This window comes from Mesoplodon bidens, assembly GCF_964165515.1.
Source record: "Mesoplodon bidens genome assembly, chromosome: 2".
In the NCBI taxonomy this organism is placed as follows: Eukaryota; Metazoa; Chordata; class Mammalia; order Artiodactyla; family Ziphiidae; genus Mesoplodon; species Mesoplodon bidens.
Genome location: NC_138177.1, coordinates 170,174,614 through 170,202,453, shown reverse-complemented (window position 1 = coordinate 170,202,453; position 27,840 = coordinate 170,174,614). Strand labels below are relative to the sequence as shown.

General features: G+C 41.9%; 2 protein-coding genes across 8 annotated transcripts in view; both read right to left on the bottom strand.

Moving 5' to 3' along the window:
* The window catches only part of USP48 (ubiquitin specific peptidase 48), a gene marked incomplete at its 3' end in the record, with an annotated part of 68,323 nt that extends 41,329 nt beyond the window's left edge, over positions 1-26,994 (bottom strand). For 4 of the 7 annotated variants that reach the window (XM_081224484.1, XM_081224485.1, XM_081224486.1 and 1 more), the window contains exons 1-8: positions 26,523-26,993; positions 13,011-13,131; positions 11,694-11,850; positions 8,926-9,053; positions 8,485-8,609; positions 7,888-7,996; positions 3,201-3,334; positions 2,513-2,595 (exon numbers count right to left, since the gene is read on the bottom strand). In XM_081224484.1, coding sequence (XP_081080610.1) covers positions 2,513-2,595; positions 3,201-3,334; positions 7,888-7,996; positions 8,485-8,609; positions 8,926-9,053; positions 11,694-11,850; positions 13,011-13,131; positions 26,523-26,656 — 991 coding nt within the window. In that variant the 5' untranslated portion in view covers positions 26,657-26,993. Of the gene's footprint in view, positions 1-2,512; positions 2,596-3,200; positions 3,335-7,887; positions 7,997-8,484; positions 8,610-8,925; positions 9,054-11,693; positions 11,851-13,010; positions 13,132-26,522 lie in introns of all 7 variants that reach the window. The other 3 variants (XM_081224482.1, XM_081224483.1, XM_081224481.1) reach the window with 2 other exon arrangements.
* On the bottom strand, positions 17,824-18,444 carry LOC308611992 (glycine cleavage system H protein, mitochondrial-like). The gene has a single exon (XM_081224190.1). The coding sequence runs from the start codon at positions 18,377-18,379 to the stop codon at positions 17,858-17,860; it is 522 nt and encodes a 173-aa protein (XP_081080316.1). The 5' UTR covers positions 18,380-18,444; the 3' UTR covers positions 17,824-17,857.
* Positions 26,995-27,840: the final 846 nt, after the last annotated feature.

Below are 27,840 nucleotides of genomic sequence, written 5' to 3'. Positions count from 1 at the left end.
ATCACGGTTTTCATTATCACATTACCATTGTTGCAGATAACCTGATTTTATACTTATCAATTTATTATACTCATCAACTTAAGAATTACAGTGGTTTTGACCACTGGAACCTGTTCTTTGGTTTGCACCTATATTACTGTATTACAAATTTGCCTATTTTGATAACTACATTTAAATGTAATTGGTTTCTGGGACTTCCCTGGCAGTCCAGTGGTTAAGACTTCGCCTTCCAATGCAGGGGGTGCGGGTGCAGGTTCGATCCTTGGTGGGGAGCTAAGACCCCACGTGCCTTGTGGCCAAGGAACCAAAACATAAAACAGAAGCAATATTGCAACAAATTCAATAAAGACTTCAAAAATGATCCACATCAACAAAAATCTTTAAATGTAATTGGTTTCTTCTAAAATTCTATGAATTTTATTCAGACTCCTAAAATGGTCTACAGGGATATTAAAATCCCCAAGAAATATGGCAAGAGTTAGAGGGTAAGTTGCTAAATGTTCAAGGTATGAGAATCCCTCTGTCTACATATCTCTGTGTATCTGCAGGTTCACTATTTAAAGAAGCAAATGAATTCTCCTTTAAAAAACAGATCATCTTTTAGATCTATCTTTTCCACTTTGTGTGGATATGTGTGTGTAGACACACATGAATAAGAATTTAGGAAAATATAAATACTGGTTATCTGGGTGATAGAATTACAAGTGGCTCTTATTTATAACTCTTCTTTATGCTTTCTGAATTTTCCTAATTATCTAGAATGAACCCTGTGCAATTATAACAAGTTAATTTGTTTCTAGTATTCTACCTATATGAGGTAATACATTTGTATAACAAACATTACAAAAGGGTGTGACAGGTCTATAACTACAAACTACTGGATTAATTTTACCAGTCATAGCTAACAATTCTAAAATAAGAATTTTAATTTCTCTAGTTAAAAATTACTTAGTAGGGCTTCCCTGGTGGCGCAGTGGTTCAGAGTCCGCCTGCTGATGCAGGGGACACGGGTTCGTGCCCCGGTCCGGGAAGATCCCATGTGCCGCGGAGCGGCTGGGCCCGTGAGCCATGGCCTCTGAGCCTGCACATCCGGAGCCTGTGCTCCATAACGGGAGAGGCCACAACAGTGGGAGGCCCGCGTCCCGCAAAAAAAAAAAAAAAATACTTAGTAATCCAACATACTAAAACTATATATACAGCTTTTTTGGCCTATTATTGAAAAAGGTTTTCTTTACAGTATAAACTGGACAAATATATAATAAATTGTATAACAATAAGAACTATTCAAAATCATACACTGGAGTCAAGGAAAAGAATAATTTGGGAATTCCCTGGCGGTCCAGGGTTAGGACTGGATGCTTTCACTGCAGTGGCCTGGGGTTCAATCCCTGGTTGTGGAACTAAGATCCGCAAGCCACGCAGCACTCCCCCCCAAAAAAAAGAAAAGGAATACTTTTACATCCCCTAAGTTTCTGACCCCGAGAAACCACTAAGCCATCAGGCTTCTCTAATTTCAAATAATTACCTAAACAAAGGAGGCAGGAAGCAAACTACTATGTAAAGTGAACTACTGCTAAAGTTTATTCATTCAGCCAAATATAATAGTAACAAAGTCCAGCAGCAACATCTACAGTAGTTTCCTTCTTCCACAGGTGTAAATTTTAAACTCCAGTACTGATTAGAGAGCACCATACATTTTAAGGCTTAAATATTTACCACATCACTTCCCCCAACCTCCCCAATCATTTCTGTTGAAGGTTTTATTTTATGGCTTGCTTCTATTTATAAGCTGCCACCAGAACTTTTCTATGGAGACAGAGTTTATGATATAATTTCCGTATTAAAAATTTCATAAACGTTAAGGTCAATCTTAAAAGAGAAGTAAAATGGTCTGTCCAGTACAGGCAGGAGAAACAAAGGGCAAGATGTTTCTTTTCTCTAATAAGAATCATCCTGTTTGGTAAGATGAAGACTACCAAAAGAAAAAGAAGAGTAAGTTATTAGAGACTCTGTCATAACATCCTACAACTTATCAGTGGTCATATATATAATTATAGCATAAATAGTGGAACTAGGCCATCTAATGTTTTTGATAAAATGTTTTTTAAAAACGTGAATGGAGGCAGCTTAGAGACCCTTAATTTCAAGAGGAATTACAGATATGGTATTGAGGCTAAGGTAACAAGCCTTGAGTACAGGAACAGTGAAGTATTTTTCATTTTTTATTCTTTTATACCATTAATTATATACTGGGTTGACCAAAAAGTTTGTTCGGGTTTTTCCGTGAACGAACATTTTGGCCAACCCCAATATACGTCCATGAACCATCTAATCTTTGTTATGTACTCACTCATAGAAAATGAAAGTAACATATCAGATCACCTAAAATGCCTTTGTTCTCAAAGATTAGCAAATAAAATTTAGTAGTAAAATGCTACTCTGTACTCAACACAAATAGATCACAAGTTTGTCTCTGAGCATTATAATTATCACTGCTTGGTAAAAATATTACCTTTGTGTTCCACATAAGGCTCCATATCCAAAATTTCTGAGAAGCCAATGTAGGTATTCAGCTTTTTCTTATGTCCAGTTTGCCTAACCAAGAAGAAAGCTAATTATATTTATATTTAAAACAACCATAAAACAATGTATAAGCTCTACTGGTTATTTTAATAAACTGGATAGCAGCTAGGTAGATTTCATTTAGCAATCTTGCTCAAAACATAATACTGTTTTAGAATTGGGCAATAAATAATCAACAACCTAAAAGGTATGAATTTAAAGTGCTAATTCCAAACAGTACATTTCCAGAAGTTTTAGTTTTATTACAAAGGAAACCATACATGTTCCTGCTTTACAGAAGAAATGCACATGTGAAAAAAAATTGCCTGATCTCCATGGTAATGAGGGACGTACTGTAGTGAGTAGAAAATTTACTCAAGTTCTTATACAATAAAACAGAATGTCAAGGAAATTCAGTTCCTACCTAAATGCCTGCTTTTCCTTGGCAGTTTTTAATAATTTTTCAGAATAAAAAATAAGGATTCTCTATTTTTCTAGTTCTTAATTATGACAGGCTGTAACTTTCATCCCCAAATCTTGACTTTCAAATTATAAGCATTTTACTATCTTATCTATGGTAAAATCTGTACATACTAGGCCACAGTGAGCAACAAACACTACAACATGCACACATTTACCTGTCAAAGACAAAACGCATTAGCTGTAAGTTCAGAGTACAAGGAAGACTGAGGAGTCGGATCTTCCTTGTTGCATTCTGTTTGCTTTGACAGTTTTCACAAAAGTATCGATTGTCTCCTTCTAATTTTTCTTCCTGATCAGGAATAAGACACATTAGTTTACAAAAAAAAAAAGAAAAGTTTTTTTTTAAGTGATCAACCCTATGATGCAAATTATAATTTCATTTTAGTTAATAGCTTCTATTTCTATTCAAGCTCTTTAAGATCAAGTTATTATAAATAATGAAGGACACGTAAGATTGTATTAGCTTAGCAGTGACGTTATTAAATTGTATACAGTGGAGCTTCCCTGGTGGCGCAGTGGTTGAGAGTCCGCCTGCCGATGCAGGGGACACGGGTTCGTGCCCCAGTCCGGGAGGATCCTGCGTGCCGCGGAGCGGCTGGGCCCGTGAGCCATGGCCACTGGGCCTGCGCGTCCAGAGCCTGTGCTCCGCAATGGGACAGGCCACAACAGTGAGAGGCCCACGTACCACAAAAAAAAAAAAAAAAAATTGTATACAATGATTTAAAACTGATGTTTTGGGCTTCCCTGGTGGCGCAGTGGTTGAGAGTCCGCCTGCCGATGCAGGGGACATGGGTTCGTGCCCCGGTACGGGAAGATCCCACGTGCCGCGGAGCGGCTGGGCCCGTGAGCCATGGCCGCTGAGCCTGCGCGTCCAGAGCCTGTGCTCCACAAAGGGAGAGGCCACAACAGTGAGAGGCCCGTGTACTGCAAAAAAAAAAGAAAAAAAAAAACAAAAAAAACCACTGATGTTTCTCTTTCCAAAGTGTATGATTTTAAAAATACTTGGCTTTAGATCTTTTCTCCTGATAATCCCAATTCTGGGAATTGTAAGGAAGTAGGTTTAGAAAAGAAATCATAAGGGGCTTACCTGGTGGCACAGTGGTTAAGAATCTCCCTGCCAATGCAGGGGACTCAGGTTCGAGCCCTGGTCTGGGAAGATCTCACATGCCGTGGAGCAACTAAGCCCGTGAGCCACAACTACTGAGCCTGCGCGCTAGAACCCGCGAGCCACAACTACTGAAGCCTGTGCACCTAGAGCCCGTGCTCTGCAACAAGAGAAGCCACCGTGATGAGAAGCCCGGGCCCCCCGCTCACCGCAACTAGAGAAAGTCCGTGTGCAGCAACGAAGACCCAACGCAGCCATAAATGAATGAATGAATGAATGAATGAATGAATGAATGAATAAATAAATAAATAAATGAATGAATGAATGAATAAATAAATAAATAAAATCATAGGTACTTTGATGCAGCAAAATTAATTTTAAAACAGTGAAAATGTGCGGAAACTACATATGGGCAATGAATATGAAATTATATATACAAATTTCAAACACACACACACAGTTAAAGTTACTGAACCACATTCATGACACAAAACTAAGAGTGCAGAAAAACGCAATGTTAGAGCTAATGGTGGTTTCTTTTTAAATATTTCCTTTATTTTTTTTCATGCTGACTTTCTACACAAAGTGTAAAGGGTTATTTTTACTATGTGTAACATAGGCAAAATTATTTAAGTCAATAAATTTTTAAGGAATTTCACATGTTCTGATTCTTTCCACTGCCAATCACCTTAGTGATTATTTTAGTGATAATCTCCAAAGTCATAATCTTCGAGATAAGATAGCCCTTTCAAAAAGAAGTTTTGCTCAATCCACAGCCGTCATGTCAGTCAGTCCACAACTCTTTTAGTTGGGCTTCTTTGATCTCCAATGGAATACGGACACACTTCAAAATTCCCCACCTGTAACCTTTGGGATCCAGTTTCCTCAAGCAATTTACTGTAGGACCATGTTTAGGGTCAGCAGATGGATCTGCCTGGTTCTGAATTTGAGACCCTCTAAAATTGTATTAAGTTCAAATCATACTCATTCCTAAGCTATCACACCCTACAACAGTACAGATAGTTGGGATATGCCAATATCTAAGATAAAAACAAGTTTGACTGTTAGGTTTTTCACAGTTTACTTGGCAGCTCTGTCTTTTTTTTTTTTTTTTTGTGGTAGGTGGGCCTCCCACTGCTGCGGCCTCTCCTGCTGCGGAGCACAGGCTCCGGACACGCAGGCCCAGCGGCCATGGCTCACGGGCCCAGCCGCTCCGCGGCACGTGGGATCCTCCCGGTCCGGGGCACGAACCCGCGTCCCCTGCATCGGCAGGCGGACTCTGAACCACTGAGCCACCAGGGAAGCCCCAGCAGCTCTGTCTTATAGTTAGTTCTTTCCCACAGATATAACAGGTAGTTCTATGAGTAAAGGAAACCACATAGTTACTCTATGAGGCGTTTCCAATGCTGTAGGTTTACAGAAAAAGCTCCATAGGGATAGACCTCAACTTCCTTTATGTTTCTATAACAGCTTTTTGGTACAGATTACACTACAAGACAATAAATACAGTAATACAATACTAGGACTACCACTTTATTCATTTGATCCAGGAAGCCACACTTGCCTATTTACTCAACACACATCCCCCTCAGCATCTTTGACTAGCTGCTCCCCTGTCTCTCTGATCTCTTAATGTTTGAATGTCCCAGGGTTCAGTCCTTGGTCTTCGTCTCTCTCATGCCCTTGGTGATTTGATCAAGCCCTGACTTCTCCCCTGAACTATACCTATCAAATCTAACATGCCCCACTGCAAATTCCTAATTCCTCTGCCAAACCTGCTCTTCCCACACTCCTTCACATCTTTGTTATGCCAACTTTATTCTTCCAGTTGCTCAGGACAAAACCTTAGTAACCCCGACTCCTCTCTTTTTCTCCATATCCAATCTACAATTTTATCAGCTCTACTTTGAAAAATCCAAACACTGTTTATCACCTCTCCAGCTAACCCTTGGTCCAAGCCATCATCAACTCCTTCTGTCTGCCCCTGCCCCACCATCAGCCTATTCTCAAGATGGCAACCAGTTATCCTGTTGAAACAGATTACATCACTCCTATGCATACAGCCCTACAATGGTATCTCATCTCACTCAGAGTCAGATTTCCAACAAAGGTCTACCAGGCCCTGTCTGATATGGTCCTTAGTTACCTCCACAATGTCATCTTCTATCATCCTCCCTATGTTTCAACCACACTGACCTCCCTGCTATTCCTCAAACCACCAGGCACATTCTTGTCTCATGCTCTACACTTGCTATTTCATCTGCCCCAGACACTTCTCCCCAATTCCTGGATGACTCACTACTCCACTTTCAATCACACTCCACATTCTCCATGTCCCTTCCCTGCTTTAGTTTTCTCCATAGCCCTTATTACAGTTGACACACTAGATGTTTTACTTCCATTTATTTTACTGTCTGTCACTGGTCCCCATACCACTATCACTATAAGCTTCTTTTTTTTTTTTTTTTTTTTTTTTTTGCTGTATGCGGGCCTCTCACTGTTGTGGCCTCTCCCGTTGCGGAGCACAGGCTCCGGACGCGCAGGCCCAACGGCCATGGCTCACGGGCCCAACCGCTCCGCGGCATGTGGGATCCTCCCAGACCGGGGCACGAACCCGTGTCCCCTGCATTGGCAGGCGGACTCTCAACCACTGCGCCACCAGGGAAGCCCCACTATAAGCTTCTTAAAGGCAAAAATGTCTGTTTTGTTCCATATGGTTATTCCCAACAGCTGAAACACTGCCTGAACATGTAAGCACTCAATATTTAGCTGAATGAACCCAATAAATGAGAACTTCAAGCATGCTAATGGCTCTGCTAAAGGAGGAGGAAAAGTACAAAATTATTTTAAGAAAGGAAGCTATATAATAAGCTCACCTATCAATACCATGCTATGTGTCTGTTCCTACATGATAACAAAGGCTGCCTCTTAGCAACTTTTCCACTCCGAACAAAGGGGAACCATTTCCCTGTCTCTGCATAAATCTAAATATACAAAGAGGGACTTCCCTGGCTGTCCAGTGGTTAAGGATCCGTGCTCCCAATGCATGGTGCACGGGTTCAATCCCTGGTTGGAGAACTAAGATCCCACATGCCGCCTGGTGTGGCCGAAATAAACACACATACACACACACACTCACTCACACAGAGATATGGAGTGGAGAGGCTGAAGAATGGCCATATTTTATGTAAAAAAATATTTGCATTCAACACTGTCTAGTTCTCATTAAATGAAAAAGTAAATTAACCTTATGGTAACATCACTTATATTTTCTTACTCTGTTACACCCCAATCACACGAGTTTTTGCACATACATAACTCTACATATAAAATAAACTGAAACAGTCAAAAATTATTATTATTATTTTTTTTTTTTTTTTTTGCGGTACGTGGGCCTCTCACTGTTGTGGCGTCTCCCGTTGCAGAGTACAGGCTCCGGACACACAGGCCCAGCCGCTCCGCGGCATGTGGGATCTTCCCGGACTGGGGCACGAACCCGTGTCCCCTGCATCGGCAGGCAGACTCTCAACCACTGCGCCACCAGGGAAGCCCCAAAAATTATTTTAAATGCAGCCTACTTCAATACTTTATAATTTACAAAGTTTCTTCTACATCATTACATAAACAGAGACACTCGTATGTAGAAAAAGTTGAAATAATGAATTTATTCATAAAATCAAAGACACTCAGAATAGTGTTAATGAGCAGAAACAACATATACGCCAAAATCTGAATACCTTCAAAAATTCTGAGATACAATCTGTTAACTGTTTGTGGCCTTGAATATTTAACTCCAGTTCATAAAACTTTGATAAAAGCTTAGATTCTCTGCCACACTGATTGCACCTATAATAAAGCAGAGTGATAAAATTAAGATCAGAGTGGGAAAGCAATAACGTTCTGCTGTACTACATCCTGGAAATACACAAAGAAGCATTTATTACCTTAATTCTGTCATAGAAATTATCTACACTGTGTATATTCAAAAAATAAAAACAAAGTGATTGATGAGGCCATGCATTTTATGCTTAGGAAAAAGTTTAAGAGTTGTTTTACTTTTAGTACTCCAGCAGGCTCCAATCTCACGCTTTCAGCCCAGACCACAGCCATGAAATAAACAGCAAGAGCTCAACCAGACACAGTTCCCAACACCTCGATGGGTTCAACTGCAACTATCTAGTCAGTTGTTTACATGTTCCCATGGAAACGTATTACTATAAATACTTCAGGTCCCATGATAGGCCACTAAATCCATAACCTGGAACTGAACTAGAAGACACAGAAGCAACTGCCTTAGAAAAAAATGTATGATGAAAAAGTGGAAACACACTTACACAGTTACATAAGCATATTCCCCACAGAACTGCTGTTGCACAATGTTCCTCACATCGGGATTCTTTTGTTTAGACAAAGTATCTTCCAAAAGAGACATAAAGAGCTTTGAAAATTCTTGGGCATCCTACAATACGGGTTTGGGTTAATAAAAAGAAAAAAAAATCATACCTTGCTTTTCAATTTCTGTTACAAATAGTAATAAGTAAAATAATCCAGAAACTATCTGTACTTTGAACTTAGCATTTTGGAACAAGGACTAGAGCTATGCTGGATCAGTTTGTGCCCACATATGGATTTTCAGAAATGAGATCAAGGAAAATGTATAATATACTGAACAGTAAATAAAATAGAAAAAAATTAAATTTTAAAAGTTTCTTCATTTCCTTCTATAAAGATTGTAAGGGATGCTTCTTATATTTAAAAAAATAAAAGGTTCTTACCTGCTGCTGCCCTGTGTCCAAGCCCAAAGCTTTAACAAATCCCGATGGATCAATGTATCGCCTATTACTGTTTTGCAACAAGGCAAATAAGTACTGGAGATGCTCACAAATTGTTTGAGGCTCATAATCTATTAAAGAAATGTTTGTTCTTTTAAAAACTGAAACTTTAAAAAAATATGTACTCCTCTTCACATGAGAACATAATTAAACACCCTTATATCCAAACTATAATAATGTTTTATTATAGTTTTAAAACTTTAAAAGAAATCAGTAATCACATCTTTTGGAAGTCATGAGGCAGCCATGGCTGTCTATATGCATCCCCTAAAGGCAAGAGGCTATACATATGCTACAACAACAATAGCAATCATGACTATGGCTTCTAGAGTGTCAAATCACAATGAAACATCTAATCCAGTAATAAAAACCATACACTATATTTACTATTTGCATTAAATGGCCAAATACTTTAATATAATCTCATTAATGTGAACTTGCCACAAACAGAGCAAATGACAGCAATCTCAAGCACACTGATTCAAACTTGAATGAACAATATAACAATTTACTGTTAAAAATCTTAAAATTTAGTTTCAAGTTTTAGTGAGTTCGGAGAAGGTATGAAAATAGGAAGCATGAATCTCAAGAGCCCTAAAAGATTTGTGTATTCTCTTCTGTGCCAGTTATCGATTAATTGCCTCTCAGCTCCAAATCCACCCTTCTTTGCTTGCTCTGTGCTAACAGGGGTGAGCTCTGCAAAGATCCCTCTTTTGCCAGCTAGTGTAAAGTTGAGTCTTGTCAGTAGAGGGCACTCCAGGGTTCCACTCCGTGTCTCACCAGGCTCTGCGGGCTCCCTCAGCCAGCAGTGGCCAGCAGCTTCTCCTGGCACCTCCTCTGGTAGCTTCAGTGGGATGCCTCTTGTGAGGCATTTCCTCCTGAATGACCATCCTGTGAATGACCTCCTGGACACTCTCTGCAAGAGATTCCAAGGCCCAGTACCTCCCTGAGGACAGTTTCCAGCAAGGAAACCCACTGAGGCATCTCAGCACCTTCTTGGCCATCCAGTGAGCTCGGGCAGGCAGTGAGTGCTTTCTCCAGTGAGGTCTGGATCTCAGGCCTGGTCAGTGGTGGTGTGGGACTCCGCCTTCTGTATTCTTTTTCAGCCCTTGGGGTAGTGACTGCTCCCCTATCTGCTATATCTGTGTTTTTTCAAGTCCTCTTTAATTCTTACTAACCAATTCCCCTATTACTCTAATTTCCTATTAATAATTTTTGTCAGTTCAAATCGTTGTGTAGTTTGTCTCCTGAATGGTCTGAATGGTTTATCTCTTTACTACCAATTGTGACTCACCAATTATGAAAAGGAAGTCAATAGTTCATTTGTAAAATAAAGATAAAAATCTTACTTCCTAGGGTGCAGGGGCTTTACAGGATGTTAAAAGCCCTTCAAGTAAGTTTGTATCTACTCCAACTTTCTTATTTTACAGGTTAGATACTACATGAGATCTTAAATAACTTATCCTCTGCTGGGTTTCCTATCTGTAAAATAAGGGAGTAGTGGAGCTGGGACTAGAACTCAAGTCCCCTCATTTCCAACACAAACTCTTCTCACTACACTGCACTGTGTCTGCTAATAGCACCAGAAATGCACACTCTTATCCGAGAACAAGGTTAAGGACTTTGGTGAAATAGTAAAATCTAAGTGTTTAGAAATTAAAAAAACAAAACAAAAAAACCCACATCTCTTGAAGATACACATTAAAACCACAATACCCAAAGGTGGCCATGGTACATCATTTTACAAAATAGACATTTCGTTTCCACTTGTTATTTAGCTATCTTCTCACTGGTAAATTTATACTTCAGTAAAAACAATGCTAAAACTTAAAAATGATCCATTTCCTACTACTCATCCTTTACATACACTAATTCTTTAAATATCAATAGCTTCTATACTATTAATCTAGATTTAAATATTCAGAACTATAGGAATAAAGCTTTGGGGAAACAAACTTAAGAATTTTTAAGCACTGTTTTGAACTGTTAACAAGGACCAAAAGTATTACCATTATCTAAAGAGCAGCAAGAAGGAAGATGTGGGGCTTAGGAACCCTATCTTTTCTCTCTCAGAGCCAAAGACATGAGCTGTGTGCCCAAGTCAGATCACATAAAAGACAGCACAGGATTTACAAATGAGAACAAGAGTCAAAGGTTCCCAACCTGGAGCTCCTAGACCTGTGTAATCTTATACTCACTTCCCTCTATCCCCCAGGTTTGAGAAGAAGAAAAAGCTGGTCATTCCATGGAAGTTCCATCTCAAAGAGAATAATCTCTAAATAGAAATATCAATTAGGAATAACAATCCACATATTATGCTTAAAAAAACTAAATAATTCCGCTAGAACAGTTTGAAACTGATTTCTAAATTTGCAATGAGTGTAGTCGCATATTAGTAGCTTGCTTTGCCAAGGTTGGTTAATTTAATCTTAATTTTAGAGGGTACTTTGTAAATCAGCCTATTTGGGAATCAAGACAAAAGGCTGTGTGGGTACACTGAAGTATTTATTAAGTCTCTCAAACTAGGCAAAAGAGTAACACTGTCTGCTTTACTGACTGATTTCTCTCAATCACTAGAATTTAATGGACTGCAATCACAGTGTATTACAGAAGGAAATTGTAGTTGAAGTTTCCTCTATATGGTTGGTTCAAAGTGGTCTAGCTAGCAAAAAGCTCAGCAGTAAGCCCTCCCCATACCCATCCCCACTCACCTTTCTCTTCTTGGATACCATCTCCCATCATGTAGTCACTACAGGTGCTTGGACATAAGTAGAGCGCCTGCCGAAGCTCCAGGTTAAGAAACCACACTTGAAGAAATGTGTTGACATAACAAGTAGCTCCAAGGTTAGTGAGGCCCACAAATGAGTTCTACAAAAACACAAAATTTACAATTATAAGACCAGTTTCCCCTTAACTAAAAAAATTATGAGAAGTTTTTTTTTTTTTTTTTTTTGCCGTACGTGGGCCTCCCACTGCCGTGGCCTCTCCTGTTGCGGAGCACAGGCTCCGGACGCGCAGGCTCAGCAGCCCTGGCTCACGGGTCCAGCTGCTCTGCGGCATGTGGGATCTTCCCAGACCGGGGCACGAACGCGCGTCCCCTGCATCGGCAGGTGGACTCCCAACCACTGCGCCACCAGGGAAGCCTGAGAAGTATTTTTTTTAATTTGATTAAAAATGTGTTAAACTGCCTCAACCACTAAACCCTCTCTCAGGAAAGGTCAGGGCATAATTATCATGAAAGCCCCATTTGGGTTGACGATGGGAGTGGGGAAAGTCTTAGGACAGCATCTCTAGTCTTCTCCAGCCACTTAAATCTAAGCTTAGAGAACAGTTGGCTCTAGGAAACATCAATTTTAAACATGTGTACACAGGTTTTTCATTTGCTTTATTCCTAAGAGCCCAGCATTCAGCAGAATGACAAAGTGAAACTTCCAGAAAAGTTCCTTTTTATCCTATAGATCTGGGAGATGGGGGGATGGAGGGAGTTAGTTGCAATTTTTTCCAAAGATAAGGCTGAGAATTCCTGAACTTACAAAGAATCATTCTTTTTAAGAGAGAAAATACTTATACAGGTGACTATTTTGTAAACGCCAGGCTTTATCATTAGAAAGTATTAATTTGTATTACCATTAAAAAAAAAAGGTAAAACTTCTGTTATATGTATAATATGTAAAAATACAAGCCCAAGAAAGTAAAGTAATATCATTATGGGAGCTTGTTCCCTGGATTTACCACCTCCTTTAAAGAGACTTAAAAAGAGCTCAAAATAAAACATGTTACGTTAAAGCAAACATAGAATCAGCACTGTACTAAAACTATTATTTAAAGGCTTACTGGATTACATAGCTACCTGTTTTAAAGCATACCATTAAGAACTGTTCCAATTCAAGTGGTTTAGAGTCTTAAATTCCACTACTGATCCTAAAGCTGCTTAGGTTACCTGAAATCAGTATTGGTTTCTGATCATAGGCACAAAATAAAACACACAAGAATGCCATATAGAAATCTCTTAAAAAATGATGGCTTACCTTTTTTCTCCTCTCACAGTTGGGGTCATCAATGTTATGAAAACTATTTTCATCTATTTCTCCTAACCAAATGTGCTCACCAATCCCAACCAAGCAATTCGGATTTCCTTTGCAGTTTCGTCTATGAAAAAATATTGTATGATTAAAAAATACCATAGTTCCATGGTAAAGAAATATGCAAATTAAAACTATAATGATACCATTTTTTAAATTCTATTTCTCATCAATTAGATTAGCAAAACTGAGAAAGCATAATATCACACCCAGTTTGTGAGGCTGTGGGGAAACAGAACTCATCTACTGCTGATGAGAATGCCAACTGGTAGGACTCTTACAGAAGGGAATTTTGAAATTGCTAACAAATCTACATACACACCTACTTTTTGACCTATCCATTTCACTTCTAAGAATTCATCCTGAAGACAGACCTCCAACAGTGCAAAAACACATACACTAGGTTAGTCATTACAGCATTGTCTGTGATTGCAAAATACTGGAAATAACCCAAATGACCAAACATAGGGAATATGGTACATCCACACAATGGAGTACCACACAACTGTGACAGGAAAAACACATGACGATCTCTGTGAACTGACGTAATTTCTAAGATATATTAATGAGCAAAAAGCAAAGTGCAAGAGAGTTATCTATAGCATGCCATTTTTTGTGTTAAGAAAGATGGGGAAATAACATACACATGTATCTGCTCATTTGAGCAAAAAGGAAAACACAAATGTATATATGCGTGTGTATAACTGAATCACTTTGCTGTACAGTAATTAACACAACATTGTAAATCAACAATACTTCAATAAAAAAATAACAGTATAAAAAAAAAGAAAAACACCAAAAGGATAAATCAGAGACCAGTGAAACTGGTTACCTGTAGAACATGAGTAGGATTAAGATTTTTTTAAAAAAAGAAGCGTTGGACATTTTCCTGAATATACCGTTCCATACACTGTTGAATTTGGGGGCCATGTGAATGTTACACACAAATCAGTAAGGATGGAGGGAACCCTAAATTCAACACAAACAATAACATTTCAACTGAGTAACATACACTGAAAGGAAGAGGGTGGGGCACTGACCCAAGTAACTTGAACTTGGTCATTAGCAAGTTTATTAGTGTCAAGATAAAGACACAAGAAACGAACAACAGGGCTTCCCTGGTGGCGCAGTGGTTGAGAGTCCGCCTGCCGATGCAGGGGACACGGGTTCGTGCCCTGGTCCGGGAAGACCCCACATGCTGTGGAACGGCTGGGCCCGTGAGCCATGGCCGCTGAGCCTGTGCGTCCGGAGCCTGTGCTCCGCAACAGGAGAGGCCACAGCAGTGAGAGGTCCGCGTACCGCAAAAAAAAAAAAAAAAAAAAAAGAAACGAACAACAAACTTATTTAATAGCTTCCTTTTCAAAGATACATGGGTTAACAATTCTGAAACTTTCTGTGCATTCTGCAATTGAACAAATAAGTACATGTATACTGGGGATGAAGGGAATCAAGTTTTGGAGAGGAAAGTTACAAATAAGGGAAGAAGAATAAAACCAACCCTGCAGTATTGATTAGGAATGACAGGTGTTAAGTCAAAATCCACAGGGTCTTAATATATACAGACAGGTAGATTAGTGTTGCCAGATAAAACACAGGACAGAAGTTATTTGAATTTCAGGTAAATGACATTTATATTTTAAAAAGTATTTGCTGTCTATCTGAAATTTAGATTTAATGGGCAGCCTAAATGAGACAGCTCTTTTGTCAGCCGAGGGCCTAAAAGCAGTAACATGAACACACCCAGGCAAGCAGATCTTGATTTCTAAATATTCCCCACTCGAAGAGCCCAGAGCTCCTGGGAGAAATAGCCAATTTGAAGCCTGGGCAAGATAAACATGGACATATTGCTGTGCCCCCAAAATAAGGATGTACTCAAAGAATAAGGAGGACATGTTAGCGCTTGGATGGGCCTCCCAGTACCCAAATCTGGAACAATCTGAGCAACAAAATAATGATCAGATTACAACCTGCTCAATAATGTAGGAATCCACAGTAAGGTGGGTGGACGGATGGATGGATGAGAAATTCCTCCTTAAGGAAGAAAGCCAACTATCAATGTGGAAGAAAGGACAGAATTAGAAATTCACCATGTGGCTGGCATCCATCAGATTAACAACGAAATCATGCAAGGACTGTCAATGGATGCCAGTGTAGGAAAGTTTGAGGAGTAACAGAATATTTACATAGTCTCAAAGTATCTCAGCACAAGTTGTTTATTAATTACAAAAGGAAATATAGTAACTTTCAGTGGAGAAACCTGGCAGATACCACCTAACCAAAGGATCACAGTTTAAGTAGCCAGTAATGGGTCTAATTAACTGTATGCCCCTCCCGGCGTGATGCACTAAGAGCACAACGTCACTTCTGTGGTTTTCCTACCAAAGCGAATAACCTAAACCTAATTATAAGCCAACACCAGACAAATCCAAGTTGAGAAGCTTTCTGCAAAGTAAGTGTCCTATACTTTTAAAAAACCTCCATATAGGGCTTCCCTGGTGGCGCAGTGGTTGAGAGTCCGCATGCCGATGCAGGGGACACGGGTTCGTGCCCCGGTCCGGGAAGATCCCACATGCGGCAGAGCGGCTGAGCCCGTGAGCCATGGCCGCTGAGCCTGCACGTCCGGAGCCTGTTCTCCGCAACGGGAGAGGCCACAACAGTGAGAGGCCCGCGTCCCGCAAAAAAAAACAAAAAAAAAAACCTCCATATAGATATGGGGATATATGTATATGTATAGCTGATTCACTTTGTTATAAAGCAGAAACTAACACACCATTGTAAAGCAATCACACTCCAATAAAGATGTTAAAAAAAAAAACACCTCCATATAATGAAATACAAAGAAAGACTGAGTAATTATCCAGATTAAAGGAGACTTAAGATACACAACTGACTGCAACATACGAGCCTAGATTTTCTTTTGCTGTGAAGGACTTTATTAAATCAGTATGTTCTGAATATTTCAGAAGGTTACCCACTAAAGCTTTACTGACAGCAGTAAAAGATTGGAAACACTATAAATGCCCATCAATAGGAATCTGCTAAATAATACAGCCAAGCAATGGAAACTACTGTAATTAAGAAAAAAAGATAAGGAGAAACTTTATTATGTTGTGATATGTAACAATATCATTAGTTGAAAAAAGCAAGGAACAAAGCAGTGTTTAAAAATGGGTGTGGGGGGGGACTTCCCTGGTGGTGCAGTGGTTAAGAATCCACCTGCCAAGGCAGGGGACACGGGTTCGAGCCCTGGTCTGGGAATATCCCACATGCCACGGAGCAACTAAGCCCGTGCGCCACAACTGCTGAGCTTGCACTCTACAGCCCACGAGCCACAACTACTGAGCCCACGAGCCACACCTACTGAAGCCCATGTGCCTAGAGCCCATGCTCCGCAACAAGAGAAAGCCCGTGCACAGCAAAGAAGACCCAGTGCAGCCAAAAATAAATAAAATTAAATCTTTAAAAATAAAGAGTGTGAAGGGGGCTTCCCTGGTGGTCCAGTGGCTAAGACCCCATGCTCCCAATGCAGGGGGCGTGGGTTTGATCCCTGGTCAAGGAACTAAGATCCTATCCCGCATGCCAGGTGGTGTGGCCAAAAAAAGTGTGTGTGTTTGGGGTATGACAGACCTGTTTGTTTGTTTGTTTAGATAAAAAGACACACTATAATCTGGGAACAACCATCTTTGAGGAGGTTTACCTCTACCTGCTGGCTGCAAAACTAAGAATAAAGGGTTTCCTATGCTCCCCCATCACCTTTTATATCTTTCAGATTTAGAACTCTGGGAAGTACTACATATTCGAGAAATAAGTAAATAATTGTTCTTAATATTCCACTTAAACACACTGTCTTCTTGGCTTTAAAAAATAAAAATGAAAACAAGTTTGGCCAACTTAAGAGCAGTTTTGTCAGGATTATGTCAAAGCCAAGTTGGAAAGTAACTTACCAAGGAAATAAAAGTATAACTGATCCATGGGAGGTGGGGGCGCGGATCTAAAAGGAGTTATTTTTTGTGCCTATAACTCACCTCTAATGGTAAAGGACTACTACAAGGGAATTACAGTGAGTAAAAACAATCTCTCCTTTTACACAAAAGTAATTTTTCTCTTCTACCAAGAGAAGATATAAAGAAACAAACAAAAAACCCTGATTCAGAGACAGGGGAAAGCAACCTAAAATCTTTCCTTGGAATAGGGGCAAGCACTTACCAGGCAGATTCTTTAAAAAAAAAAAAAAAAGGAAGATTTTTTTTTTTTTTTTTTTTTTTTTTTTTAAGAAGTTGAATATTTTATTATTAAACTGTTTCTTATTTTCCTGCAAGGCTGTTGCTTCACTGTATAAAAATAGCACCAGCAAACACAGTATATTGCAAAATTAAAATAGTAATGTTCTTCACTGGACACTATACAACTAACAAACTTTTCTCCACTGTCATTTATTTCCAGTGGCAAGTTCATTGAGTATTTTGACCCAAATCCAGGGATGGCTGTAAGCAAGTTACAATACTATATAAAGTTAAGATAACAATGTTATCCTTGAATTAATTTTTATAACTAGTTTTACCACAGATAATTTCAGGAATTCTGAGTATTATAACTGGAGACTAGCCTAAAAATCACAGGGTGTTGTGAAAAAGATGCATGGTGTTTATGTGAAATCATTAGGAAGTTAAGGGGTATTTTCTTCAGGCAACATTGTTGCTAAAAGTTGCTTTTTAAAAATCTATTCACCACTAATTTAAGACAACTATACTAGATTAAGTTGTTTCCAACTAGTTTATTTAGGGGTTCCATTTTCACTCCTCAATAGATTTTATGTATTTCTCATATGCTTCTTCACTCATTAGTTCATCTAGTTCTGAAGGGTTACTGAGTGTCATCTTGATCAGCCAACCATCTTCATAACAAGATTTGTTGACAAGTCCTGGATTTTCTGCTAGAGCTTCATTAATTTCAGTTACTTCTCCTGATAGAGGAGAATAGAGTTCACTAGCAGCTTTCACACTTTCCAAAGCACCAAATTCCTCTTGTTTGTTCAATTTTGTCCCAACTTCAGGCAGACTACAGTAAACAACATCTCCCAAAGCTTCCTGTGCAAAACTGCTGATTCCCACTGTTCCAACACCGTTTTCTGTTGTTACCCATTCATGTTTGTCTGTGAATTTACGACCCGACAACAGAACGGGGCCGGTGCACAGCGGCCGGACGGCGCCCGCCCGCAGTCCCCAGGGCCACGGCGGGCAGGGCGCGTTGGGCGCAGAGATGGCGCGCAGGCTGCAGACCGCGGCCCGCACGCTCCGCGCCACTTGCAGCGCCATGTTCGCAGGGGTGCAGAGGGTCTCCGCGCAGCATCTAGAGCACCCCCGGCCGGAGGGGGCGGGGCAGGAAGATTTTTTAAAAAGAAAATTACAGGGAATTCTCTGGCAGTCCAGTGGTTAGGACTCTGCACTTTCACTGCAGAGGGCCTGGGTTCAGTCCGTGGTCAGGGAGCTGGGATCCGCACCCCATCCCACCCCCAAATTACAACTCACAGCACTGAACTGCAAGGTCTTTAGAACAGGAAAAGTTAGCATCAGTAACTATAGTGAAAATGTTATCTCTAAAACTAAGTAAGTATGTACTTGCTCTTTCCAATATGCTTTTCAAAGGTATACCAAGTTTGTTTTCTCCTCGTAAACAAGGGAGGGGTAAGTCCTTCACAGGTTTTGGCTGGGAAGACAGGCACTCACTCTCCTGTGGGTCAAAAGCACAGATCATTCTCTCAGAAAACTACGGTTCCATTAGAACCATTCTGATTTTAGTCTACTGTTCCTAACAGCAAAATAGAGAAAATGAACAAAAGGAGGCTCTGCTTGTCCACGCTCCTCCCCTCCCACACAACACAATAAATCTTGTACACGTGGTCCAAAGTTGGCCTCAACGAGCAAATAAAATACACAGCTATGAACTAAAAATGTCACGCAATAGGTTTCTTTAACTTTAAAAAGACTTCCAAAAACAGACGTGAGAAGTTGGGAGCAACTTGTATTATTCAGCCCTAGAACGCTGGTGTTGTTTTTTTGTTTTTGCTTTTCTTAAATTAACTGATGGTGAGGTATTACTGAATAAGGTTCCATCAGCTAAAATGCCATCACCGTGTAGATGAGATGAACCTGTGTTAAAGCACCAGCCGCCACCCTCCTCCCCAGAGAACCTATGGCTTCCGGGTGCCTAAGGACACACTCCAGGTGAGAACCAAAGTCAGTTGTGAGCCACTGCATTAAAAATAGCTTAGGCTAACCAACTAAAGCTTTCCAAATTGAGGCCAAGCCTTTTTTTTGGTACATGGGCTCAACGTTGTGGAGGATTTTTTTGTTTGTTTATTTATTTTCTTGTTTGGAGCAGTGGAGAATCTACTTAAGAAGCATAAATCATAAAAACATTTCCATTGGGACTCCCTGGTGGCGCAGTGGTTAAGAATCTGCCTGCCAATGCAGGGGACACAGGTTCGAGCCCTGGTCCAGGAAAATCCCACATGCTGCGGAGCAACTAAGCCCGTACGCTAGCCCGTAGCTACTGAGCCTGTGCTCTAGAGCCCGCGAGCCACAACTACTGAAGCTCGCGCGCTTAGAGCCTGTGCTCCGCAACGAGAAGCCACCGCAATGAGAAGCCTGCGCACCACAATGAAGAGTAACCCCCACTCGCAGCAACTAGAGGAAGCCCAAGCGCAGCAACGAAGACCCAACGCAGCCAAAGATAAATAAATAAGTAAATAAATAAAAATTTCTACTCTAAGCCATTACTTCCAAGCCAACCTAAGCAGTGCAGCAGAATGCCATGTACAGAAGGCTAGATGAAAATCCCCCTGTAGAAGAAAACCTCTCCCACTCAGTCTCCAAAGCCCCAAGCTCCTTTTTATCCCCATTAGGAGTAGGCTACAGGTGTCAAGTATCATCTATCATCCTGTTTGTACCAATTTTCTTATAGTGGAAAAATACTTCTGCATACGTGTTTCCATCAGTGTAAGAAGAGACAGATCAAGGAGGCTGAGACACGTGAGACAGGGACACATGTTTACATGTTTGACGTGTAAATACCCTAGCCCGTTGACTCAAATTTATACAACTTACTTGGCCCTAGAAAGCATCTGAATTTGCTAATGCTGGCTTAAAAAGCAAGTAACTTTTTCAAGGTCACAAGTAGCCCCGATTTAATCTAGGTAGAGTGATGCCATTCACCTTCTCTGAAACAGTAATTTCCTACAACCTTGTAACTGTACCCACTCCCCACTCCCCACTGGTCTTCTTCCCAGAAATCCTTCCTTCTGCCTACAGGGGAACCGGAGAGGGAGAACTGAGTCACAAACAAAAACAAAGCATGAGGAGCACTCATCCTGGTTCTCCCCTAGCTCTCTCCCACTACTTGTGTCTCATTTACTTATGCATCAGTCGGCTTACGACTAGGTTTTTGTTTTGTGTGGCAGTTGACTATTACTGTACATGCCTAGTTTCTTCAGCTCCCCCTGCCTTTTTTTTTTTCTTTGAGAACAAATCTGTTCCTCCGTTCTTGTGGTTCTAGCAAGAGCTGCTGAGATGCAGCTCCCATTCAGCACCCAAAAACAGCCTCACAAGATATTTAAAATGGGAACTGAGAGAAAGAGAAAACAACCCCAAAATAACAATCCCTCTTCAGTGGCAGACCCTTCTGACAGCTTAGCTGTCCTAACATTAAGAAGGAAACATGCTGATTTGCATGAGAAACAGCTGGAAGAGGTTCATGAATCTCTCCTGGGCTCGTGTTTCCCGGCCCTAGCCATGATTTATTTGTCCACATCTTTCCTGAATTAAAACAAACACCTCCCTAGATTTGTTAACTGAGGCACTTCCCTTACACTATGTTAAAGTTTCTGTCACCTGTATCTAGGAACCCTAACAAATATGGACTAACGAAATAAAGCTTTTTCTGTTATTAACTTACCCCCAACAGCCAACAATCTAACAGATCTCCTAATTTTTTTTTTTCTGGCCGCGACGCTTGCAGAATCTCAGTTCCCTAACCAGGGATTGAACCCAGGGCCACGGCAGTGAAAAGTCCTAACCATCAGACTTCCAGGGAACTCCCAGATCTCCAAATTCTTAAAAACAGCTTTGCCCCTCTTCCTCTAAGCTTTCTTATAAGACCAGTTAACAAACACGGGAAAACATTCAGCTCCAGAGAAATGTGAGTTTAAAACAGCCACGAAAGATGTTTTCACTTATGAAATCGGCAAAAAAAGTTTTGGTGGTGGACTTCCCTGGTGGTCCAGTTAAGACTCTGTTCTTCTGCTGTAGTGGGCCCAGGTTTGATCCCTGGTCGGGGAAGTTCCACAGGCTGCGTGGTGCGGCCAAAAAAAAAAAGTTTTGATCATGAATCAGGGTAAAGTGAGAGTCATTTGTCCATTCATTGTTAAACACAACACTTTTGGAAAAACTTGAGAAAATGTCTCAAAATGTTAAATGGCACCAATATTTTGTTTCAATACTTCTGGGCACATGTCCACAGAATATGTTTGACGCTGCGGCAATGAAACAAAAGGAAGAATTCTAACAGGTACTTTTTTTTCTAGGGCCATGGATATAAGAACACCAGGTGGCTACAGCAGTAGGCAGGGGGCAGATTCCCCAAATGTTTGGTATGACATGCTAAGCAGCTGTGACATTATTCTCTGTGATTTTAGGCCAACAAACGCTTTTGCAGCAATGTAAATGATGGACCGAGGCTGAACAAAGCCTGAGACATAACAATTTTCCTAGTCTAAACCAATTTAGTTGGCAATGCAAGCAATGGAAGAAAGCTGAATTCCAGCATATCAATGCAATGAAATCAATAGGACTTGGGAGCTGATTAGATGGTGTGGGCTAGAAGGAAAAGGAGACATCTGCGATGATATCCAAAACTGTATAGAAAGGAAACGATTTTTCACAAATCAAAAACTGCAAAGTGGGAAAAAAATAACAGTAGGCTAAGTATCTAGGGGTGCAAATGACTTAAGTTCCTTCTACACTGACCATAGGTAAGAGTGGTAGTTTTAGCTCTGTTTTGACAGATCTCCAAGGATCTGTCATTTAGGAGTATGTTTTCCAGCACAATGGACAGAAATTTAGTCAATGATTTCATAGATGCTATGCAGTACAAAGAAATTTTATTATTTGAATGGGAGAGGAGGGTGGAGATATTACTCCCTCTGCGTGGTCATTTAAAAGAGTTATTGCTTTGTTTTTCTCCCTCAACACCTTTTAGTTTCTTGGCTCTTAGGACATCACTTCACACAGCCCAGGTAGAAATCAATGAAGGATAGCAAGCCAACTCTCCTGCTTCCAGGGAAGACCCCTGACTACACTAAGGCTTTGCCTAATGCAGCACCAGATTTCTAAAAAGTGATTTGTGTGAGTACACACAGAGAGAGAGAAAGGGAGAAGGAAAGAGAGGGAGGGAGGGAGAGAGAGAATAGGTTAACCAAGGATTACTGAAATGGTTCCAATAATAACCATTTACTGTCTGAATTTTCCTCGAAACTTCAAATTGTCTCTGTAACTCCAAATGTCACCACTCTATCAGAATGAAAGTTGCTTAGGATTAGTTAGGTCCATTAACTGAGTTTAGAAACTCCCTTCCAAACTAGTCCCCTCTAATTAAGAACATTCTTGTCCCTCTACCATTTTATTTCATAATCACAAACGGGTGTCTAACCAGATGTCAACAAATAAGGAGGAATTCAGAAGGCTCCCCATCCTTTGACAGGTGGAGGGGGGAGGGGCGCTACAGCAGGTCACTGCCTAACTTTAACCCCTTTCCAAAACTTTGGTGACTGACTCAACATTCCCAGGCTCTTTGTGCTATGTACTGGTTCAAAGAAGGCAAAACCAGACTTCCCTGGTGGTGTAGTGGTTAAGTATCTGCCCGCCAATGCAGGGGACATGGCCTGGTGGTGCAGTGGTTAAGAATCTGTCTGGCAATGCAGGGGACACAGGTTCGAGCCCTGGTGCAGGAAGACTCCACGTGCCGCGGAGCAACTAAGCCTGTGCACCACAACTGCTGAGCCCGCGTGTCACAACTACTGAAGCCCACGTGCCTAGAGCCCGTGCTCTGCAACGAGAAACCACCACAATGAGAAACACTGCAACAAAGAGCAGCCCCTGCTCTCAGCAACTAAAGAAAGCCCCTGCAGCAATGAAGACCCAACGCAGCCAAAAATAAATAAATAAATAAGAGAAGCATTTTTTTTAAAAAAGGGAAAAGAGAACCCACAGAATGAGAAAATATTTGCAAATACATGGGACTTATATCCAGAATATATAAAGAACTCTTAGAACTCAATAATAAAGACAATCCAATTTTAAAATGGGCAAAGGATGTGAAAAGACCTCTCTCCAAAGATCTACAAATGGCCAATAAGCACATGAAAAGATGCTCAACCTATCAGTCATCAGGAAAATGCAAAGCAAAACCACAATGAGATACCACTTCACACCCACTAGGATGGCTATAAGACAAAAAGTGTAAGGATGAGGAGAAAATGGAATCTTCATATATTGTCTGTGAGTATGTAAAATAGTGCAGCCACTTTGGAAAACAATTTGTCAGTTCCTCAAAATGTTAAACATAGTTATCTTATGATCCAGCAATTCCACTCCTAGGTATATATCCCAAAGAACTGAAAATAGGTGTTCAAACAAAAACTTGTGCACAAATGTTCATAGCAACATTATTCACAACAGCCAGAAAGCGGAAATAACCAAAATATCCATCAACTTAACTGTGCTGTGAGATGATGGATATGTTAATTGCCCTGATCTTGGTAATCATTCCACAATGTCCATCAAATTATCATGTTGTACACTTTAAATATATAGTTATATTTGTCAATTATTCCTCAATAAAGTTGGGGGGGAAAATTTAAATCCATCAACTGATGAATAGATAAAATGTGGTATATCCAACAATGGAATATTATTCAACCATAAAAAAGGAATAAAATACTGATACATGCTATAACATGGATGACCCTTGAAAACATTATGCTAAGTGAACGCCGGACCAAAAAAAGGCCACGTATTGTATGATTCCACTTATATAAAATATCCAGAATTGGGCTTCCCTGGTGGCGCAGTGGTTGGGAGTCCGCCTGCCAGTGCAGGGGACACGGGTTCAAGCCCTAGTCTGGGAAAATCCCGCATGCCGCGGAGCAGCTAAGCCCGTGCGCCACAACTACTGAAGCCCGCGCACCTGGAGCCCGTGCTCCGCGAAGAAAGAAGCCACCGCAATGAAAGCCCACGTGCAGCAACGAAGACCCAATGCAGCCATAAATAAATTAATTAATTTAAAATATTTTAAAAAATATATCCAGAATAAAGAAATCTACAGACAAAAAGATTAGTGGTTGCCAGGGGGTGGGGGAGGGGGAAATGGGAAGTGACTGGACTTTAATGGATACGGAGTTTCCTTTTAGGGTGATGGAAGAAGTTCTGGAACTAAACAGTGGTGATGTTTGTACAATATCGTAAAGGTACTTAATGCCGTGTAATTGTATACTTTAAAAATAGTGGGACTTCCCTGGTGGCACAGTGGTTAAGAATCCGCCTGCTAATGCAGGGGACACGGGTTCGAGCCCTGGTCCGGGAAGATCCCACATGCCACAGAGCAACTAAGCCCCCGCACAACTACTGAGCCTGCGCTCTAGAGCCCACGAGCCACAACTACTGAGCCCACACACAACTACTGAAGCCCGAGTGCCTTGAGCCCATGCTCCGCAAAGAGAAGCCACCGCAATGAGCAGCCCGCGCACCGCAATGAAGAGTAGCCCCTGCTCGCCACAACTAGAGAAAGCCTGCGAGCAGCAACGAAGACCCAACGCAGCCAAAAATAAGTAATTTTTTTAAAAAATGGTAAATTTCGTTGTGCGTTTTACATGACTTTTACAAAACGATTTTTAATGAAATGAAATACTGACAAATACTACAACATGGATGATCCTTGAAAACATTATGCTGTCAAAGAAGCCAGTCATAAAAGTCCACATACTGTATGATTCCATTTACATGAAATGGACAGAATAGGCAAATTTAGAGGCAGAAAGTTTATCAGTAGTTACTTCGAACTGGGGGGGAGGGGGAGCGGGGTTTACAGGGAGGATTGAGTGCCAAGCTAACGGGTACAGAGCTTCTTTTAGGGGGGTCGGATTGTGCTGAGGGCTGAACAACCCTGTGACTATACAAATAAAAAATACTGGGTTGTACATTTTAAATGGGTGAATCATATGATGTGTGCATTATATCTCAAAGATGTTTATGAAAAAAACTGCTTGGATATAAACCTTGCAATTGCAGCTTAAAACTCACATCCGTGACATTCCCCTTATAGCGATCTCAGCTAATTTCTACTCCTTTACTTCCATTAAAATCATAACTATTACAGTGAAAGAGTTTATATTTTTTGGTTACTCTGGAACCTAATAAGTGGAGAAACTGACTGAAGCTTATCTGTTATACACGGCCACGTCATTCCAGTACTGACTGTTGCTCTCCTCGTGAGCCAGACTCCCAGAGCTTGGAATTATTCGTCTGCTTTATGGAAGCTCTCTAACTTGTTTCACTTCCCATACTAGACTTAAAGCTCCAAATCTGAGACCCTGACTTCCATTCCTTCCGCATCCCACCGTGGAATGTAAAAACTCCAGAAAGTCTACTAAATGCTTGATGAAAGGCTACTGAGCATGCTCGGCTTGGCCAAGTCAATTCAACAACATTCCGGACACAAACTATAGTTCCCGCGTTAAAAGGTGTAAAAACAGCTAAGGATTCGATCTAAAAGGAAAGGCAAGGTTCACGGGCTAAGTAGAAGTGAAGGACAGCACTTACACAGCTCAAACTTTGTACTCGGTAGAGTGGTGTTGAGTCAGAGCGACCCCCCACCCCCCCAAAAAAGGCTAAAAAATACTAGATTACCGAGAGATGGGAAGGTCAACTGGGGATGAAGGGTACCGATGACGCAGGCTAACCGTACGTTTTCCTAAAGCCGCCCTACCCAAAAATATGATCACGCCTTCAGCGTCAACACCAATACGAGATATACAGTGAGTGATAAAGCTCACTTCGCAGAAGTTCCTATTTTACAAACCAAAAAACCGAGCAGTGGCCAGTATATACCAGTCACCAACGTTTGCTAAGGTCTCAGCTCCTGCCTTCAACCATCTCCACCGCCATCTTCTAATAAGAATCCAAAACCTTTTCTGAAGGGCTTTCAGCATCATCACCTCCGTGCAGAGCCCGGAAAGGCTGCCTTTCCCAGGTCGCCCAGAAGGCGGAAAGGAGGAAACCTCCACCTTGCTCTCTGCACGCCTGCTAGATGCACGGAAAGGGCCGCCGTCTTCCTTCCCACAGCCCCGGGCCTGGTTTTCCAAGGTCCGACGCGAGGGGGGCGCGAGGCCCGGTGCGCGGGCCTCACCTGCACACGCCGCGGATGCAGGGTTCCAGCCAGATGCGGTAGGCGGTCTCGATGTGCTCCTGCGACACCTCCTCGGGCCGCACCGTCTCCGCCCAGCGCCAGGCCGCCTTCTCCAGCTGCAGCCGCGGGGCCATGGCCTTGGCCCGAGGAGTGCCTCCTGAGCCCGGCCGCCCAGGCTGCCGCAGCCGCCTCCACCGCCGCCCAAATGGGCTCCGCCACCTGCCAGCGATGAGGACCAGGCGCTCCCTCAGCCAGCTGGCCAGTCAATCACCTGTGCGCGCCTCTGCCGGGGCGCCAGCCCGCGCGCCCGCACCCGACCCGCACGACCGGCCGCAAAGCGCCTCCGCGGACACCCGACACCCCCCGCACCCACAGACGTTGGAGGTGTACTCCCCTCCGCGGTGGGCGCATGCGCGTTCCCAGCAGTCTTTGCGCCTCCCGCGCCGCTGGCCCGACGGGCGGAGGAAGGGGAAGCCGCTAGTCGAGACCCTTGCCACGTCCTCACCGGCGCTGCAGGGGAAGCGACGTCTCAGCTCCTGTCCAGGATAGCGTTCTGCGCACCACTAATCTTCCAAGCGGGCACCTCGAAGGCTAAAGGCTGCCTGTTCTTGCCCTCTGGTACTTCCCCTTTAACCGTGAAGGATCACGCGAGAGGCTGCTCAACGCACACCATAGGTCCGCTGGATTGTGGGGTGGGACCTGAAACCTGGGACACCAAAGAAACCAGGGTCGGCTCGTTGGAAGGGTTAACTGGAGCCTGGACCGGTTCTGACTCCTTTCCTGAGCCCTCCTGACGTCACGTGACGTTCTGGCCTTTTCCTGAGCTAGAACTGGACTACGTGTCCCGGCATGCGTTGCGTGCTGTCACTCACTGGATGCCAGGCATGCTGGGATTTGTAGTCTTCGCAGTAGTGGATTTGCTGTGCCTTGGCTTGTGCTGAGGTGCAAGCGGGTCCCTGGGCGGGGTTTCTCTGCCCTGGAAGGTCATCATTGCAGGTGGTGGACCCTCCTCACTGCTGTTATCTCCATATGCTGATTTCTTCCTTCTTTAATGATGGTCCTCTTTAGCTGCAGGGTTTGAAAACATTTCCTTTTTTCAATTTCTGCTTCTGGATATAAAGAGTATCCTTATCAGAGTGTTTTGCGAACTGTAAAGGGTACTGCTTGAGTGAGGATTTTGAAAACTTTGCATTTTAATGAGAGCCCTGTGGCGATCTAAGCACTAACTTCTGACACAATACTCAATAGCCTGCCGGCTGGGTAACCTTGGACTGGATGCTTTTTTTTTTTTTTTTTTTTGGCTGCACTGCACAGCTTG

Coding starts and splice junctions, on each gene's coding strand:
- LOC308611992 (XM_081224190.1), bottom strand. CDS start 18,379: ATGGCGCTGCAAGTGGCGCGGAGCGTGCGGGCCGCGGTCTGCAGCCTG.